Below are 19,783 nucleotides of genomic sequence, written 5' to 3'. Positions count from 1 at the left end.
TGTACACCATTACACCACCACAGTACTGTGGATTTTGTGGGTGGTGCTCTTGAACTGGTTCATTACCTGCTTTGATAAATGTAGTCTGTTTTCTCAAGACTTTGGGGACATTAAACAAAAGTGTCAAGGAACAGCAGTTCAGGGAACTCGGAATTGAAATTCTTTATGATTTTCCTTTATTGCTCTTTACCTGAGTAGGTTTTGAAAATAATCATGAATATGTAAATACCGAACGTAAATTATCTCCTGCTGATGTATCAGCGTACCGTTTTTCAAATTTGTTTTTTGACGAGCCTGGATTAAATGAATAAAGAACTATTACGTCCTTGCAACCATCAGCGAGGGATGCATGCGACGGTAACACCTGCCAGAACGGAGCAGCCTGCGCCGCCCTGCCAGGTTCCTGCACGCAGTACGAGTGCCAGTGCCCCGGCTGCTTCATCGGACAGTTCTGCGAACGAAGTAAGTCCACGTGCTTCTCTCTTAAGGACATGGCACTTTTTTGACGAGAAGCTCTTTTCCCAAAGAGTCGGGATCTGCAGGTTTTCGTACGGTCCCCTTTGTTTGCATGCGCAGCTATTATGTAATCCCATTTCATTACGTTCCTTTTTTTAACTTGCGACAAATTTTAACAAACTCAAGCTATAGCAATTGCAAACAAAAGCCACCAAAGGTGGAATTTCCTCCGGCCTTGAAGCTCCTTTGAGAGTTTGAAAAATTTGGTTGCAGTTGGAGGGCTCAAAATTAGATGGGTTAATTTGTCGGTTAAACTGAAAATTGTAAATAACAAAACGAGTATGAGTCAGTTTCATGAGCTCTGCATTGTTGGATGCCTCATCCAGAGGCTCGCCTGGTTTATTGACAGTGCTGTTATTCTCTCTTTATCAGGAGTGGACAGCTGCGAAAACAACCAGTGTGCCAATGGGGCGGTCTGTGTCAGCAGCAGCCAGAACTGTATCGAGTACACTTGCCAGTGCCCGCCGTGCTATGCTGGACAATTCTGCGACATCCGTAAGTATTCTGCGCGGTCGGCCCCTTTGTCCATACGACACTGGGCCTCTTCCCGTACAAAGATGGCTCTACACTATATTCAAGCATAAAATGTCTATAAAAAAGTCTTGCTACTTCCTCCAGCCCCAAACAAAACAAAAATTGTAAAGATGCCCTTCAGCTGCCTTGTCTCAGACAAAATGAGTTTTAGACGCTTTTTTCGGTCAGAGCAAACTAGGCTCTTTTTTTACTTTTTTCACTCAGTTGGGTGTCCTGGTGAACACGGAGCAAATGTTGAGGGTTTCAATTGAGTCACGTCGCACAAGATTTTAAACCGATGACTCCAATGACTTGTGGCTTGGATTGTTAGGTTGATCAAGTCACATTTGTATGGTCTCTCCGCACAGAACTGTAATTTTGTCGACATCGTACTTACTACTTCTTTTCTGCAAGCCACTCTCTTCCTCATCTTATCAACTTACAATTAATTTCAGGGGTGTATAGTTTAAAGTGTGGCTCCCACGGATGCTTTTTTTTTTCTCAGCAAAGTTGGTAAATGTACACAGAAACCTAAGCCCCGAAACTTTTCCGATTCCCCAAATGTTGTCGTTGGCTCTGTGTATCATCGAAGGAGAAATAATTCCGCCGTTGCTTGTATGCCAACAGCCATATCTGCCTGTGCCAACCATGGGTGTCAGAACGGAGGAGTCTGCGCGCCGGTTGTCAGTCCGAACAACGTCTACGCTTGTTCTGAGTACACGTGCGCGTGCACGGGCTGCTTCACCGGCGAAAGATGCGAAGTCCGTAAGTATATAAACACAATGGACTAATTTTTGCCAAGTCCAGTGAGATGCTCCTGTGAACCATTGTGCAAAACAGCCTTTTTAACGTTTTTTGCTATTGCGTTTTCACCGATAAATCCAAGATTAAGTTTACGTCCTAGTCGTAGCAATCAGACCCCAAAGTGTGCTCTTGCATAGAGTCAGTGTTGCATGATTTATAAACACGTTAAAAAGTAAAAAAATCCTCTATATGAAGTCTAATAGAAAAGGAAGCTTGCTTGCTCAGTGGTCAGCGAGGGTGACAAACAGAGCTGTTGGTTTCACATTTTTGAGTTGTGCCTTTTTAAAAGAAAAAAAGAAAATTCATCAAATTGTTTCAAAGGCCTTAACATGTCGTCAGAAAAGAGTTGATATGCCCATTGACAGTTTCAGGTTTTGAAAATCATTCTTCAAGACAGCCTGGTCCTTCTTCTTCACTGTGCGTAAATGTCTGATCGAGTTGTCCATCTCTTTGTCGGTTTTGCCCACAAAAATAGTCAGCCCTTTGTGTTTTCTGCAGAGATGTAGATTAAACCGTGCCGGCTCATTTTAATTCCAGAGCGTGATGCTTGTAATCCCAACCCTTGTCTGAACGGAGCCGAGTGCTCTGTCCTGCCCGACAACTGCTACTCTTACACCTGTCAGTGCAACGGCTGCTTCAGCGGCTTCAACTGCGAAATCCGTAAGTCACATTTCTTTCAGTTTTGATCTCTTTTCAAGTCCCATTCAAGCGTCAAGTTAGGGTTGATCTGAAAGAAGGGAAAGCTTCGCAAAACTGTTTGAAAATGGAAACGTTTGTTCTGAGACTTTTAAACAGGGCACTGGTCAAAATTCTGTTCTATATATATTGCTATGACCAGTTCTCTGCAAAATTCTTCTTTGGTGTCAAAAAATTGAATTCTGTAAATTTCTTTGTTAAGTTCTATGTAGGTTTAATGCAATTCAACCATCCACTTTTAAATCACCATTCTGAAGTGTGAAGGTCTTGATTTCGATTTGTACTTGCAGCCATCAGCTCACCATGTGACGACAACCCATGCCAGAATGGTGGCGTCTGCAGCGTCATTCAGGGGACGTGCGCGTCGTACGCCTGCTCGTGTCCCAACACCCACATTGGGGTCAACTGCGAAATAGCGGTCACCGTGAATCCCAACCCGTGCAACAGCTTCCCCTGTCTGAACGGAGCATCTTGCCTGACCATGGACGCCAACCACTACGTCTGCCTCTGCTCTCCGAACTACGTGGGCCAGAACTGTCAGAGCACCATTGGTGAGATGGGTTCAGATTTCATGTAAAACAAGTTCTTTGAATTGTTCCCTGAAATATTGCGAAGAAGGGCTAGTCTCGCTATGTATAACAGGCCTTTGGACAATTTAGGGGTTAAGAGTACTCAAAACTATTAATGTTACCCCTGTTCATCGGGCACAGATGATATTCCCTGGTATTCATGTTTGCTTGTGTGCATTCCTCCGCAATGCAGTCAGTGTACCAGCCATGGACCTGTGCGACACCAGCCCGTGCCAGAACGGTGCGACGTGCTTCAACAGCTACAACAGCAACACGGGCACCAATCTGATCCCGCAGTACACCTGCCAGTGCACCAATGGCTTCACTGGCCCCAATTGTGCCAGTCCTGTCGGTAAGAGCGATTTGAGGACTGGACTTGGGACTCACTCTTGTGGTAATAGACTAATCCCATTAAGCTCCGGTGGCACCGCATATGCACGCACATTCTTCAGCTTAACGGAATTGATAAATAACGACACCCTATTGGTTGAAGAGGCACGTAACGCGCGCATACCGCCTGTCCACGAGCGTTGTGCTGCCGCAGTAAAGGCTTCTGATTCTGGTTGTCAAACTCTGTCGTATGCAGAACATGGGCACACTTTAAAATGTCTCTTTAACCAATAGCGTCACAGAGGCAGATTGCATTTGAATTCAAAAGAATTCAACTTTTTGTCTCCAAATCCTTTCTGAGATGTCAAAATTCTAACATTACTTTTCAGTTGACAACCCCTCCTTGAACGTCTGCTCCCTCGAGGACACGCCAGACTGCGAGCAAGGGGCAACCTGCTCCAATGCATTCCACAGCTTCGACAACAATGTGGACTACATCTGCAACTGCCCGGTTGGTTTCATTGGCCACAACTGCGAGACCATCAGTAAGTTTATCGGGACCCTGTCAACCGACGTTTCTTCAGGGAAATTATTGTCCCTGCATTTTTGTCCGTTGGCCTCACGGACGTATATAAAAAAAACCTGGACTTGCAACGCCTTTGTATGAAAAAGAAGCCAACCAGCGGCCGTTTTACCGAGCCGAATACAAAGGCGTGGGTTGGCTCCCTACTATTGACGTCAGGAAGAACAAAGGCGGGCATTACCAGGAAAGCTTTGTATTCGGCTCGGTAAAATGGCTGCGAGTGGATTCAATGACTCTATAAGCTGATTAAGGGCATTGCGAGTCCAGATTTTATTATACACGTCCGTGGTTGGCCTCCTCAGCAACTTCAATTCTGCGGAATAGGCCGAGCGATAGAATAAGAAGAAATAAAATACAGAACAGTTCAACTTACCGGTTTAGAAAAAACGAGAACACCAAACAAAAAGTGAACATCAAAGTGTTCTGCCTCTTCGTTTCCATAGTTTCCAAATCATGTTGAACACAGATGCTCACATGGTTGATATCAAGGCACAGGCGAGTGTGTGCCTGGCTTTTATCGTGTAGAGAACAAGAAAAATGTAGATATTTTATTTTCTGAAAGTTTGAAGTTAATATTTTTCTCTTGTTCTGGCAGGCGCCAATCCTTGTAACAGCAACCCGTGCAAGAACGGTGCCCAGTGCACCGCCTTCAACACTTACTTTGTGTGTACGTGCCCTGCGGGTTACGCTGGCTCCACCTGTGAAATCCCAGTCGGTAAGTTATTTTGGAAGAAATGTTTCTCTTTCTAAGACAACATGGCCCAAGTGCTTGGTGTGTGCAGTCTGTCCTCTGTTCTGTCTGTTGGAACGGGGGTGGGGTGTTGGGTTACACCTACATTAATAAAGGCATATAAATACTCTTCCTTACACCAGCAAACACCTGCAGCCCCATGCAAAAATGTATTCAGTGGCCTTGAAACAAGTTTCTGCTCTTCCAAATCCCATTGATTGGGTCATACTCTGGGGAAGGCTCCCTTCTGTACTGAATTTGATTTCCTGAAGAGAGAACTCCTCAAATGTGGCCCAGTCCAACGGTTGTTTGTTTGCATAGTTTGGATGCACTTGGGTCCAGCAAAGCCTCTCTTCAATTCACAAAGGGCTTGATGTCATCTTTGGTCAGTCCCAAATTTGGGGGGAATTCAGAAGGTTGTTGAAAAACAACCCTGAAACCTTAAGGTCAAGAACTTGATAACTGATTTAGAAAAAGATTTCTTGGGTCTGCCTCAGAGCAGGCCAAGTCGCAAGCTGCAACTTCTCTTTATTTCCATTCGCCAAGGCGTGTGTAAACTTCCATAGAGTATTGGTACTTTGAAAATTCCTAGGGCTATGGATAACACCCACAGATGTTGGGGAATTTTTCTAAACCAGTATGTTTTTTCCTACCAACAGGTGATAACATAGATCCCGTCATTGACGGCTGCCCGGACTCGGTCAACAGGATCGTCGGCACCGGTAGCAGCAGCGTCGTCACCTGGACCGCGCCCACGGCCACCGACAACTCGGGCTCAGCGTTCTTGGTCTACAGCTCCCACGCCTCTGGCTCCAGCTTCCCCGTCGGCACGACGGCCGTCACCTACGTCTTTTCCGACCCCAGCTCGAATTACGCCATCTGTACCTTCTTTATCACCATCTCTAGTAAGTCTGTGGTCCTTCCCCTTCCGGACCTCCCACCAATTTACCATAATGTGTGATATAAGGGGCAAGATTCACACAACAGAATGCCTGTGTTTTGTTGCAGTGTGATTTGTCCATACCCTAGACAGGGTCATTCAAAAAATGTTTGACCAATTAATTTACCCACAAGAGCCTGAGGTTATTTTAACGACCTCTTAATAGCAAAAAGTGAAATTTGAGAAGTCTGATTATCCAACGCATACTGGTACCCCAGATATACGTAATAAATGATCAAGAGATGTGAAGTATCCATTAGTATGCCTTAATTGTTCTGGCTGTAAAATTACACGGGGCCCTTTCTCAGTCAGATACTTGTCCAAATGAACTCTTGTTTTAATTAATGATATCATACTTCTGAGATTCACGTCTCGTTACAACTTGTCAGGAATGCGCTCTAATTTTATTGCGTTGTTATTTTCAATTTTTCGCTTTGAAGACTTTGACCTCGAGGTTTATACATTTAAGAAGCAAGTATAATGCTCTGCCTTTTCATCCGATTCAGCAACTGTCGTGGACAACACTCCACCAGTCATCAGCAATTGCCCCAGCAACCGAGCGGTCACAGCAGCGGTCGGTGCCACCAGTGCAGCGGTCAGCTGGGTTGAGCCGACGGCAACCGATAACTCCGGTGCTACGGTCAACCGGGTGTCCACTGCGTCGCCCGGTGACACCTTCAACCTGGGGTCCACCACGGTCACCTACACGTTCACCGACATCTCTGGCAATGACGCCGTATGCTCATTTGTCGTCACAGTGAACCCAGGTAAAATTGAGATTGTGAATATCGACAGTCTGTGCTCAGCATCAAATGTTTTGTCCTTTTTTTGATAACATACTTCGTAATTCTGGAAATGAGGCAATCCTTGGTTATTTTGTTTGAGAGGCTTTTCATCCAAGTTAAGTCAACAAATAAGCTTCATTTTCCACTCAACAATTTAAAGGAGTTTGCCCGACAACAGAGCAGTTTTACTACACCACATGTGTAAGATTTTATGTTTCTGAATTATGTTGGTACTCGCTGCAGTTTCTGATCTGTTGGAACTATTTTGTGTACTCGCTTTGAGCACAAGAATGAAATATCAAGAAGTGTGAAACTTAAACACTTTAAATTAGAGAGATCCCCAAAACTGCTGATGATTAGGAGTTCTTCAAAGATACAGATGTCATTGTTCTTATTCTGGTTGAAGCATTTGTATTTTTAGTTCTGACGCATTTACAGAGAAGTTGTAGTTGAACGTTGCTAATTCATTCCAAATTAGGGACTGTCACGGACAACACTCCACCGGTCATCAGCAACTGTCCCAACAACCAAGCGGTCACAGCAGCCGTTGGTGCAACCAGTGCAGTGGTCACTTGGGTTGAGCCCACGGCTACTGATAACTCCGGCATTGCCGTCACACGCTTGTCCAATGCATCGCCCGGCGACTCCTTCAACCTAGGATCCACCACCGTCACCTACACATTCACCGACAACTCGGGGAACGAAGCTGTCTGCTCATTTGTTGTGACTGTTAACAGTAAGTTGGTACTTCTTGCATCACGCCGTCCTTTTGATACTAAGTTTTCTTTCTAAGAACAGGAAAATGAAGCTTTGGGATTGCTTCAGACGAACAGTTTTATAAATATTCAGTACTGGGGTATAAATATTCTTATACAGAATTGCTGTGAAAAAATTTGGAGGCTTATGTGCCAAACCTGAGTTGTCTTTTGTTTTGCCTGACCAGGTGGGACCGTTACAGACACTACACCACCGGTCATCTCTAACTGCCCAATGGGCCCCTCAGCGACACTGTCACAGGGTGCCACTTCAGTTGCGGTCACCTGGACTGTCCCAACTGCCACGGACAATTCTGGCGGCACCGTAACCAGAACCTCTACCCACAATTCTGGAGACTTGTTCTCCGCTGGCAACACTCAGGTCACATACACATTCACCGACCCCTCTGGCAATGAAGCACGGTGTCAGTTTGTCGTCATGGTTTCCAGTGAGTCACTCTGTCATTTTAACAGGCTTGAAATGAAGAAATAAAATCAAATCTGATTTAAAATCCTGTCCACAGTTAAATCAAATGACTTGAAAGGATAAATAATTTTAAAAGTAAAAGATTTGTTTAAACTCTCCAATTGCGGAAAGATTAATGCCATAAAATTATGTGCAATAATTTAGGATACCTTTGGTTGTCAGAGATTTCCCTTGTGCTAGAACAAACTTGTGAAAACTTACAGTAAACTTTATCTTTGTTGCATAGCGTTACCCTGTTTCTCTTCCCTTTCCAGGCTTCAGCGGTGGTGACACTCAAGCCCCAGTAATCTCAGGTTGCCCCGTCTCCCAGACCGTGGCGCCGGACGCAGGATCGAACGTGGCCACCGTCTCCTGGGTGGAGCCCACGGCGGTGGACAACAGTGGCCAGGAGCCGGGCGTGGCCAAGTCCCACCAGCCTCCCGCCACCTTCACGTCCAACACGGTCACGCGGGTCACCTACATCTTCTACGACAACTTTGGCAACTTCGACACGTGCGACTTCACCATAACCGTCACAGGTGAATTGAATCAACCCCCACCGTTGCCAGTGGTCCTCCATCGGGGTAGTTTTTTTGTGAAAGGATTTCGGTGATCAGGAAAGAAGAAAGTACTCATGCTAACGACAAGGAGGCATCAAAGATTTTCATTCTGATTTGATGTTGCAAGGGATGAAAATGGTTTTCTGTTTCAACTTGCATTAATAATGGGGAAGTTGCAAGGTTTCCTTTCATGTTAATCAAAACAGAACCAGCGTAGATTTGTGGTGGTTGTTATGGCCATTGTATTGGTGATGTTTGTTTCCCATGGTGTTTTACTGACAGCGAGCTCACCTGGTACCGACAACATCCCACCCATCATCAGCGACTGCCCCAACGGCATCACGGTCACGGGAACCAACAATGCGGTGGTGTCTTGGGTGGAGCCAACGGCGACAGACAACGACGGGCAACCCGTCAGCGTGGTCAAAAGCCACGAGCCCAACAGCGTCTTCAATGTCGGTTCCACGACTGTAACCTACACGTTCTCCGATACGTCCGGCAACGTGGCCATCTGCAGCTTTGTCGTAACAGTCACCCCAGGTAAAAATTTGAACTCTAGGTCAATACCAGTTTAATCAGTGTTACTCGGTAGCATAGCTCGGGTGAAGTTTCTTGAAGGGAACAGAGGGAGGGCGCTCATATTTTCAAGGGGGCACTAAAACCATGAATTCCGGTGTGCACATGTAGACCACTTTCATTTTGCCTGCAGCTTGTAGGGGCAGAAATATCCCCTTTTGGTTGGTTTTGGATTTCACCTCAAATTTGTTGAAAATGGACATTTGTCCCATTAATTTTAAATTGGGTTATATTTTCATTTAATATTCAGTACTATATGCGTTATTTTCTGGTGTTCTGATACACGTAACTGCGTCAAATTTTAACACTGCATCAGTCTTGTAATTTTGTACCGATGGCTAACTATAATGTTAGCAACCACTCAGGGGAAAAACATGACTGAAATGGGGAACACACAGGGACAGGGGCACGGACTTCCAGTGGGGACATCAACACCCCCCTTGGCATAGTTACGCCAGTGGTATCACTTCTGGACGTTGACTTCGACAGGGGAGCTCATCAACCTGAAATCAAAATGCCAGGAGAACCCAAGGTGGAGAATATCCTGTCGTACGATATCAGTCGAATATTGATGCTGTTTGCTTGCTTAATTACATTCAGCCACGGACAACACTCCACCGGTCATTAGCAACTGTCCCAGCAACCAAGCCGTCACAGCAGCCGTTGGTGCAAACAGCGCAGTGGTCACGTGGGTCGAGCCCACGGCTACCGATAACTCCGGCATTGCCGTCACGCGCTCGTCCGATGCCTCGCCCGGCGACTCCTTCGACCTGGGATCCACCACGGTCACCTACACATTCACCGACAACTCGGGAAATGAGAACATCTGCTCGTTTATAGTGACGGTGAACCCAGGTAAAATGGTCGCATTTGTCTCGTATCATCTGTACATTTCAGGATACTCTACGCAGTGGCGTAACTTCACTCATGTCGCATTTTGTGTGAGTTGTCCAACAGATCACAGCACATTTTAAACGCAAGTTAAACACTGCGTTAGTCTGCGTCTTGCGCAGCATGGCGTAAGTTATGCAGTCTTTTTAGGTGGTGCAAGTTGCAGGAGGCCAGTAGGAGGTGAACATTGAAACAAATCATGCATTTTTATGGGTCATCGTTGCTAGCCTTATCTCTTAATGAATATTGCAAATTGTAATGATTATATACATTTAGTTGTATTTATTACAATTGTATGTTGGATGTAACCACTTCACAGTTGAACCTGCCGGTTGCAAGAAAGTGGAAATAAACCAAAAAGAGTTGTAACACTAAAGGTGCATAGTTACAAGAAATGTACAACTTAGTTTTTTGGAAGTAATGAAAAGCTTGTTTGCTGTGAGAGAACTCTGAGATACTCCAGTCAGTCTCAACAAAGAAAAGAAATTTTCAAAATGGCATGAAGAGGAGCTGTAGCATTTAAGAGGCATCGTTAACCCTAACCCTCCTCAATCCTTCACCTGTTGGAGGACTGAGGAGTGTTAGGGTTAATGTTGCAATATGTCCTCGTCCAAGACATTTAATGTAATTGAAACGCCGCACATCCAGGCAACTTTCACGGAATCACCATAAATTGTGGCACAAGGCTGTGCACAGGGTGCCGGGTTCTCCCAATTTTTTCTGGAAATTGACTGCCGATTGCTTTCAGTAAGTGAATTTTCAAACAAGATTTTGCAGTCAAAAAGTTTCAAGTCAATAGAGCACTATTTCAAGCATGTTGATGATTACAATTAAAAGCTAATTTTTGGCTGCGTTTGCCAGCGTACATTCTCATTTCAAAACAGTTATTTTTCCGTCTTTATCTATTCGGAAGCTCTCAAATTCACTATCTATTCTAGGGTGGTAAGGTTAAAGTCAAGATTTATACATTCCAGTTTGTATATTGGCATATCTTTGGCTTTGGTATGTACACAGGCTCAGTAGTGGACAATACACCGCCGCTCATCTCCAACTGCCCGACGGGTGCCTCAGCAACACTGCCCCAGGGTGCCACTTCGGTCGCGGTCACCTGGACCGTCCCGACTGCCACCGATAACTCTGGTGGCACTGTGTCCAGAACATCTACGCACGATTCTGGAGATTCCTTCGGCCTCGGAAACACCCAGGTCACGTACACGTTCACCGATCCCTCCGGCAATGAAGCGCAGTGCCAGTTTGTCGTCATGGTTTCCAGTGAGTAGAAAAAAATTGACATTTTTGATACGAGATGGCTCACTTTGTCATATCAGTTTCTGAATACTTAGAGAGTTGTGCACATGAGCGGACAATGTACAAAAAGTTTGCATACGTTGGGCTGATACTCATTAATAGAACACATGGTTGATAATTACCGTTTTTTTAACCATCATCAACCACTGGCAAAAAATACCTTTTTGGGCAAGACCTGTAACTTCCGAGAAAGACAAGTTGTAGCAACTATCTTGTATGAATTTTTGGGAGTCATTTGAACAGTACTCGATCATTTTTACCGCAAAAATGCATATTTTTCAACACTTGGCGAGTTCCCTTGGAGTGACATTTAGCTACCTCAGTAGGCTGTGCACTTTGGTTGAGTCCATTGCACGATATGCCTGTGCTTTTCTCAGACTTTGGGTCTGTGTGAAACAGATTAGGATTAACTCATTCAAACATCCACCAGAGGTGAGTCATGGTGTGCTTGACGTTTTAGCTGTCGGCCATGTGCCTGGGTATAGTAAGATCGAGTCTACTTGCCTTCTTGCTCAAAGAGTTTTAAAAACTGAAATTCAGAAGCACTCGGACTCTGTAATCGAGCACTAATCGGTGGCTGTAAATTCATATTTGTCCAAATAATCTCGTAATCATGCGGTCGTGCTTGATTTTTCGTTACTTTAGGTCCCACTGCCAGTGACACCACAGCACCGGTCATCTCCGGCTGCCCGGCTTCCCAAACGACGGCTCCAGACGCCGGCTCCAATACGGCCACAGTCTCCTGGATTGAGCCGACGGCTACCGACAACAGCGGTGTGGAGCCTGGCCTCAGCCGGTCCCACACGCCCCCGGCCACCTTTTCGGCCAACACGGTCACCAGGGTGGTGTACACGTTCTTCGATAACTCTGGAAACTTTGACACCTGCGAATTCACCATCACTGTCACAGGTAAAAAAAAAATTGGGACCGTTAAGTCAACATTCTGAAAGCAAATTCACATTGCTGGATCAATATAGCTCTTTTCAGTATCCTCCCAAATGCTTTGTTGGTATTGTTTATTGAAACATTTTTAAACAAATTCATTATTCTGGTAAAAGGCAGCTTTTCATTTTTTTGGAAGACTGTAACAATTTGTTTTCAAATAGCCAATTCATAACATTAAGTCAATGAGTTTACAGATTTGCCGAAATTGGTGCCATGGTTGGCTTAATATAATTCACACTAACAGGATTTGAATGAGTCCATCCATTTTTATTCCCAGCTGGTAACTCTGATGGGGCATACTATTTCTGCCTTGGTGTACATATTTTTCGGAATAATCCCTTTTGGTGTGATGTCACCAAATGTGGTGGAATTACACAAATCAGATGAAGCTAGCTTTAAAAAAATCAATGTTAGTTCACCCCCAAATCACCGTCCTGTGACAATCTGCTCCGATGTCAACTGTGATGTCATTTTTCACAGAGGGCACGTCTACCGGGGACAACACCCCACCTGTCATCAGCAACTGTCCAAATGGTGTCACGGCAACGGGAACCAACAATGCGGTGGTGTCATGGGTGGAGCCGACGGCAACAGATGACGATGGACAACCTGTCAGCGTCACCAGAAGCCACGTGCCCAACAGCGTCTTTAATGCCGGTTCCACGACCATCACCTACAGGTTCGCTGATACATCTGGCAACGAAGCCGTCTGCTCCTTTGTCGTGACGGTGGCAGGTACAAATGACATCCAATATGGTGGTCTGCTCTTCGCCTTTCTTGCTGTTTGTTGCTTATATGCTAGTTGTTGTAACTTTGGCGTTCTCAAGAAGAACCGTACTGTTTTGCACTCGTATTGGGGTTTTTCTAAAAGCTCTTTTTTATGTAATGGCTTGAGGGTTTAGTTTGAGAAATTTATGTTCTGCAAATTGACTCTCCAGCTCGGGGCTTTCCTGTTTTCTGCTGCAGAAGTGCCAAATTGTGTAATATGAAGCCATTTTTTTTTTTCATTTTTATTCCAACAGTTGGAGACGAAAGACTAAAACGCTGAAAACTGGTCAAAGTGCTGATGCAAAACGAAACTAAACAAGCAGGCCAAGATGTGGGGGGGGGAAAGAAACCTAGCGCTGTATTGAAATAGTGAGGAAAAACTGACAAATAACCTCCGATGTCTCCTAAACAACGTTTCCAGTGTTGTGATTATCCTAATTTGTGGGACATCAGGATTGTTCACCCTAAAATTGTGCATTGTTAGAGGTTTAACCAGTCTTGATTGGCTACAAAAACCAACCTTTGGACAAAAGCCAAGTGCACAATTTTTTTGGTAGCCATTTCGCCAAATGGCCATTTGTGAAAAAAACTCATGCCTCGATAGCATCGAAAAACCACGAAAACCCTGGATGTGTCTCAGATTAATTTATTTCCAGATCTCACTCCCATGTTTTTTTGAACAAATGTTGCTTACTCTGTGACCTAATTTTTGTCCCGTCATCCTCCGTAGCTCCGGCAGACAACACTCCACCCGTAATATCCAACTGCCCCGGCAACCAGGCGGCCACAGCAGCCGTCGGTGCCACCAGCGCAGCGGTCACTTGGGTCGAGCCCACGGCAACCGACAACTCCGGCACAGCGGTCACTCGTTCGTCCAACGCGTCACCCGGTGACTCCTTCAATGTGGGATCCACCACAGTCACCTACACGTTCACAGACAGCTCCGGAAACGAGGCCGTCTGCTCTTTCGTTGTAGTTGTCAGTGCTGGTGAGTAATGTCACTGAAAAAATTTCCCTGATTTATTGAGTTTTATTGCTATAAATTCTCTTCACTTCCGTTGCTGTCGGTGTGAATTTGTGCATTGTACGTGTGATTTGAAACCTGTACATTTGAAATGTTCGCATAATGAATTGTCAACAGGTTAAGTTCGCTTTTCAGTGAGTGTTGGTTCTGAGCAGAACCGATAGCTCGACGTTTTGGCGAGACTGCCCGAAATGTTGAGTTATCAGTTCCACTCAAAACCAACACTCACTAAAAGAGATAGTTTATACATCATGTAACCACAAACCCGACTTACTGAATTTGATCGTATTTCATTACTTTGCAAGAAAATCTTAATCCTGTCGAATTTTGCCAATATTGCTAGCAGAATTTGCCATGAGGTCTCAAGTGTGCCATTGCATGTTTGTGGAACAGAAACAGAGCAGCAAAACATTAGGAATATCTGTCCGCAAGCAAGTTCACCAAATTCAAAACAATTTAGCAGTATAAAGCGACCAAATGCCCAAAATTTAATGCTCAGTAAAAAAGTAGAAACAATGGTTCAAATGCCATGAACTTTATATGCATTCGAAACAGTCGGAATAGAAACTCGACCGTTTATTACGACAGGGTGTCAGGTTTAAAGCTCGGGGCATTTTTGTTCCAATCCACAGCCATGACCAATACAAACCCTTGCAACAGTAATCCGTGCCCCGCCGACCAGAACTGTTACTATCGAGAAAACGAATACCTCTGTCTGGGTAAGTGCTCACTGTTACAGTACAGTGTCCGATTGAGGTTTGAAAAAAGGAGAAACAAACATGTCATGTATTCGGTTTTTGTTCTTTCATTCAATTTTATCTCACTCGTGTTTTTCCTCATCTAACGCATCTAAAAGGTTCAATCATTACTATCTGGGCACTCTGCAAAGTTCAGTGTTGAGTTTTTGTTTTGTTTTGTTTTGTAGCCGATGGAAGACGAAGACGTGATGTCGATCAAATTAAAACAGGTAAGTGTACTCCGTTAAGTTTTACCATAGTGTAACCGATCGGTGTATTATTACCATGACAACTGAAAGGCAGATCCAGGTTCGGAGAAGTTTAAGCCACGAATAAGTGCCAACAACAATCTGCCACCCCCACGGTCATTCAATGCTATTTCAAGTTAGGAGACATCTAGTCATAGCCTATACGTTGAACTGTCATTGACTGATATCTGTCCACCCTCCTTCCACCCAACACAGATGGCTGCATGTGTAAGAATGGTGGTGTCTGCATGGGAGACAAGGACAGCGGTCACATGTGTGCCTGCCCCACGGGCTACGAAGGAATACTTTGTGAACAAGGTACCTGCTTTCATCAGTTACGCCTCTGATCCTAGCATAAATGACCATTCTGTCTAGTGCTGGAAATCGCAGAGGTTTGCTTCTTCTGGGAGTGGTCACCAATCACCCTGTCATGTTTATTTGAGCTGGTCGCATCTGGTTCTTGTGCTGTGTTTGCTCAGTCCTACAAATTTGTTTGGCCGTTTTTCTTTAACCAGCTGCAACAAATCAGTCAGAAAATTGACCAGTTGGAAGATGCTTAATCTCAAGCTAAAACATGTCCACTGCTGAAGTACGACTTAATACAGTTTAATCTTTTAATATAAGTAACAGGGTAAGAAAGCAAATCTTAACATAACCTGCTACAAAATGTTTTCCCGTTTGTGCAATTTTTTATCACCTTTATTAAAACACAGTGAGTGACATGTTTAACCAATAAGTGGACTTGAAAATTCCATGGCTTTAAATGTTTATGAAATGAAAGATCGCGATGTTTACCCCTGTCAGTAAGATCCATTTTTCAAATATTTGGCACTTTAGCTTTGGTGGATGTCTGCCAGCCAAACCCCTGCGCCAACAACGGTACGTGCATCGAATACACGACGACAACCTACGTGTGCATCTGCAGCCCTGGCTGGGCGGGCCGGCGTTGCGAGCAAGGTGAGCGATAACATGCACCTCCGGAAAAGTCTGGACCAGCTTGGGTCTGCGTCTGGACCCTTCCGGGGTCGTTGCATGCCTGGCTCAGTGGATGCCGTGTTCTGTGGACCTTGCTCCTGTGGACCTTGAAGACTAGACTTCAAATATTCCAATAACAAAAAAAATATAAATCCCTTTTGGGGCATAAAGACTGACTCCCTTTGCATGTGGTCCTTCAGCCAAAATGTGCCCTCAAAGTGGCATTCTGACACCATATTACTTGGTAAAGTTCGTAGCATGTCTGCCTCAGAGAAACCTCAAATTGTGAGTAGTAAGGCATGTGGTAGTAATGGCAGCAGAACGATTTTCAAAGCGAGGAGGGAGAAGTTATGAGATCACACGTGGCATGAGCCATCAGTAGGCCAATCCATTAAGACCGGCCCCATTAGCCCCTAGTCAAGAAAGTGGGAGGGGGCAGGGATTGGCCACGCAGTCCCCACCACAAGTGAGTGTCGGTAAAGAGTTAGAATCACTCCGTTTGCTCCGTCCTGTTGTTTTTCCCCCCTCCGTAAAGATTGGGTTTGTTTCGATTCTGTTGGGAGTGTATGGTGGCCGTGGGTTGCGGCGCTTGCTGAGACCGGACATCCTGAATTTAGCCAAAGACTGTGAACGAACTTTTGATACTCCTATGGGCACGTTTCTCTTCGCAATGTCCACTCTCCTTAAGTCCAGCAATATTCCACGATCCTCCAATTCCAATCACAGGATTTGATGAAGGTCCTTTTCAAGAGGGGTGCTTTTACAGAAATATGTAAGATTGACAGTTAAGGACATTCTTCAGCCTTGTTCAAAATCTCGCGTGAATTGACTCGACAATACCCAAAGATTGCCTCCCACTGAGAGAGTTGTTCAGAAACCCTTTACACAAGCATTTTCCTGTAGGCGTATAGTGCTGAAAATGAAAAGCAAGAATGTTCCCCAACAATGAGAATTGCAGATCAAAATTCACCTCGTCTGTTGCTCACAGTTTATACTGAAAGGAATTGTAACTTTTGTGGCCGTTCTACTTGTCGTAACAAATTTCCAGTCTGCATTTCACCTTGTGCTGATCATGAAATGCCACTTCATGGAAATGTGGACATTTATGAAAGTTACAAACTTTCAAACAAGCCCACGTAAATGTTTGATGTAGTGTGTTCAAGAATTCTCCCCACAATTGCAACAGTTATGCTTGGCTTATCCAGAGATCTGAGCAGAATTAAGAACCAACTCAAGAAAATAATTCGCAAGTTGCCCATGCCACTTTTGAGTAAAAGGCATTTAAAAGAATTTTGTCACCCACATATGAAATGTCAATTTTCATCTGGATGTCGGACTAAGGTTCGGCACCAAAACGAAGAAGTCACTTTGCTTCTTCTAATGAAAACTCTAAGATTACGGGAGTGCCTTAAGGATTGTTTCGTGAGACACCGTCGCCTGACGAGGCCGAGTAATTTTGTGTGTGTCCCCCTCCTTTCCAGCCCAACGGAAACCAGATCCTGACCACAGCATGGCCGCCCGTTCGGAGTGGAGTTCCACCGTGCAGCTGATGGTAGGCTGCTCCCTGGCCGTTTTGGGCACCGTCGTCATTGTCTTGGCGGCCACAGTCTGCCGCCTGGCTCCCCGCCGCTTCAACGGCGCCCAGAAGTTCCGCATAGATGAGGCCACGCTCGTCCAGTAACAGCTTGAAATGGCTATTATGAAACTAGAAAAAGTGTTCCTCTTGTCCGCATTACAAAATTTTTAAAATCAAAGAGTACTTGATCACGATTTTATTTTGAACCTTTTAATCTTCAATTATACATGTATTCTTAATGCAGTTTTAATTAACACTAGTGAAATTAGCAGTTGTAGCCCGAAAATATTCTATTGCAGCTTTATGTGTATATGTTAGTACAGTTTTTATATTTTGATATTTGTAACCCAAGTTTGGCCATAAATGTGTAGGTTGTGGTTTATTTTTTGTTCAAGTCACAGCTGCATCTGAAGTGGGAAGCACTTACCAGTGAAAAGTGCTTAAAGCAGGTTAACAAGTTGACGTGATGTGAAGAATCCTGTTTGTGTGCACTTCTGTTTTGGTGACACAAGCTGGATTGGTAATTTAAAGACGTACATAATGATTAATGTTTTCTTGCTTGAAATATTTTTATCCCCAAACACGGTATTGTATTTTTAACAGTTGTAGGTTGAGTTTTGCTTTTTTTTCCATTTTTTTTTATTTTGCAAACCCCATTTGGAGGTACATGTTTGAAGAACCTGTTTCTAAATAATGCATTTTGGTGTAAGTGTTTAGCAGATTGAAAACACAGTGTTAAAAGACTAGAGAACATTTAATGTTGGAGGAAAAAAACGTATCACGTAGCTTTGGTCATGTTTGGCGTGGTTTGAGTTGATTTCTTTGACGAGAATTATTCCGCAGTATATGTATGTCAGTGGTGTGAAAGATCTTTTTATCAACATTTTAGCACGCGAGATTAGGTCATTTTCTTCAAACAATGTGCTATACGTCAGCTTCCGCATCAATATTTTTTCTAATGTATAAGTTCGTAACTTGTAGCTTCTGTACAAAATGTTTGTGTAGGCGTAGAAGAGATGAAAGAAGCCATTTTAAAACGGAATTTTAAAACTCTCCCTGGCAAGAGAATCAATAAAGAATGTAAAATTCTGTAATTTTGCTTATGGTTCGTGAAACAGCCCTGCATCTCTTTTGTGTGATTATTTGGAGCTCTCTGCCTTCCTGTGACAAAGCAAGCCCTTTTTTGTTACTTATTTTTTCCAACTCCCTAATATTTTTATTGGGGAGGTGTTTTCTTTTGTTGGTCTTTTTTCTCTTTTTGTTGTTTGTTCGGCGTGGGTGTGTGTGTGTGTTTACAAGACCCCATAGTGATTTCCTCATTTGCTGCCCTCTGTTGACCCTTTCTACACACAGGATAGGGGTACTATTATAATATTGGTTTCAAAAATCGGGACCCCGGATTTTTTTTGCTTACAAGGTTGTTTTTCAAAACCGTTTTCCTCCTCGGTTGTTTGGATGGACCCGCTTTATTGAATTATGGCAAAGTTAACCCAAACCATACTGAACCCAACAAAGTTAATGCAGGATTTCAATGGTCCCTAGGGGGTTAGGGTTAATAGATGGCGTCTTTCGCGATGACTTTGAGCAACGGCATAAGTAGAATCGGAATGCTCTGTGTTTCTTGGGCAAGCAGCTTCTCGCACCGCTGATCGGCATTTTTAGGGATTTAATCTGTTTAAGTCGCATGGTGTTCCACTGAATGGTGGGTGACGCCCAACTAGGGGCCTAAAATCAGGCTTAACCAATTTATAACGACATCTATTGGGACTTTTCAGAGCGCGCGTCGCTGAAAAGGGAATGAACTGATGACTCGAATATACATGTAGGTCCTAAAGGGCGTCACCGAGAAGGTTTTTGACCACTGAGCTTTGTCTGAACCGCGACTATTCAGACCCACACGTCATTATTACACCCCAATTCAACTTTAGTGCGATGGGCGCTTCCATATTTTACCTGTGATGACACGCATAAGTGACCTCATCTTGGAGGTGGGGGAAAGCTCGTGAAACCAACAATTATTGATCTTTCCAAAGCCGGCCTCTCCTTGATGGAACCCACCGTTGTAAAAAAAAAAAAAGGCGCAAATCACGCTTATGTAACCTATGAGGTTCGACAATAGGCCCTTGCGGTGTAATAGGCCCACAGAGAAAGGTGGCATTTGAACAGAGCTTAAACGGACAATGGCTGGAGGTCGTTCAAAATCCTCTCGCCAGGTCTCTTCTTTGCGTCCCGTCCCCGGCAGAATGCCTCAGGATTCCAATTGCGTGTCCGGTCTCAGACAATGTAAGCCACAGCCTCGAATTCAGTGCTTGGCGCTCACACTTATACCCTGGTGTTATATGAGCCGCCCTGAACGGTCAACAATTGTAAATGAACAGTCTGAAATCCCTCTCGCAAAATAACTTGCGGTTGGGTCGCTCTGCTGCTTTTTGCAAAGTTGCCTACTTTCTTAGACCCAGCAAGAAATGAGACCGAGGGGTACCCCCCC

At 44.4% G+C, this 19,783-nt stretch overlaps 1 protein-coding gene across 2 annotated transcripts in view; it reads left to right on the top strand.

The window, feature by feature from the left end:
• LOC110974776 (uncharacterized) overlaps nucleotides 1–18,412 on the top strand; it is a 41,866-nt gene extending 23,454 nt beyond the window's left edge. For both annotated transcript variants that reach the window (XM_022226641.2, XM_087137549.1), the window contains 24 exons: nucleotides 340–462; nucleotides 889–1,011; nucleotides 1,657–1,794; nucleotides 2,371–2,493; nucleotides 2,820–3,080; nucleotides 3,292–3,450; nucleotides 3,818–3,973; nucleotides 4,607–4,726; nucleotides 5,401–5,646; nucleotides 6,188–6,448; nucleotides 6,945–7,202; nucleotides 7,410–7,670; nucleotides 7,963–8,226; nucleotides 8,530–8,787; nucleotides 9,424–9,678; nucleotides 10,729–10,986; nucleotides 11,668–11,931; nucleotides 12,448–12,702; nucleotides 13,466–13,723; nucleotides 14,392–14,478; nucleotides 14,685–14,726; nucleotides 14,961–15,062; nucleotides 15,582–15,701; nucleotides 17,201–18,412. In XM_022226641.2, coding sequence (XP_022082333.2) covers nucleotides 340–462; nucleotides 889–1,011; nucleotides 1,657–1,794; nucleotides 2,371–2,493; nucleotides 2,820–3,080; nucleotides 3,292–3,450; nucleotides 3,818–3,973; nucleotides 4,607–4,726; nucleotides 5,401–5,646; nucleotides 6,188–6,448; nucleotides 6,945–7,202; nucleotides 7,410–7,670; nucleotides 7,963–8,226; nucleotides 8,530–8,787; nucleotides 9,424–9,678; nucleotides 10,729–10,986; nucleotides 11,668–11,931; nucleotides 12,448–12,702; nucleotides 13,466–13,723; nucleotides 14,392–14,478; nucleotides 14,685–14,726; nucleotides 14,961–15,062; nucleotides 15,582–15,701; nucleotides 17,201–17,400 — 4,592 coding nt within the window. In that variant the 3' untranslated portion in view covers nucleotides 17,401–18,412. The remainder of the gene's footprint in view (nucleotides 1–339; nucleotides 463–888; nucleotides 1,012–1,656; nucleotides 1,795–2,370; nucleotides 2,494–2,819; nucleotides 3,081–3,291; nucleotides 3,451–3,817; nucleotides 3,974–4,606; nucleotides 4,727–5,400; nucleotides 5,647–6,187; nucleotides 6,449–6,944; nucleotides 7,203–7,409; nucleotides 7,671–7,962; nucleotides 8,227–8,529; nucleotides 8,788–9,423; nucleotides 9,679–10,728; nucleotides 10,987–11,667; nucleotides 11,932–12,447; nucleotides 12,703–13,465; nucleotides 13,724–14,391; nucleotides 14,479–14,684; nucleotides 14,727–14,960; nucleotides 15,063–15,581; nucleotides 15,702–17,200) is intronic.
• The last annotated feature ends 1,371 nt before the right edge of the window (nucleotides 18,413–19,783 follow it).

This window comes from Acanthaster planci, linkage group LG06, assembly GCF_054643075.1.
Source record: "Acanthaster planci isolate LZ-2023a linkage group LG06, COTS_SCS, whole genome shotgun sequence".
NCBI lineage: Eukaryota > Metazoa > Echinodermata > Asteroidea > Valvatida > Acanthasteridae > Acanthaster > Acanthaster planci.
Note: the sequence above shows the minus strand (reverse complement) of the source record. Positions and strands in the feature narration are given on the sequence as shown.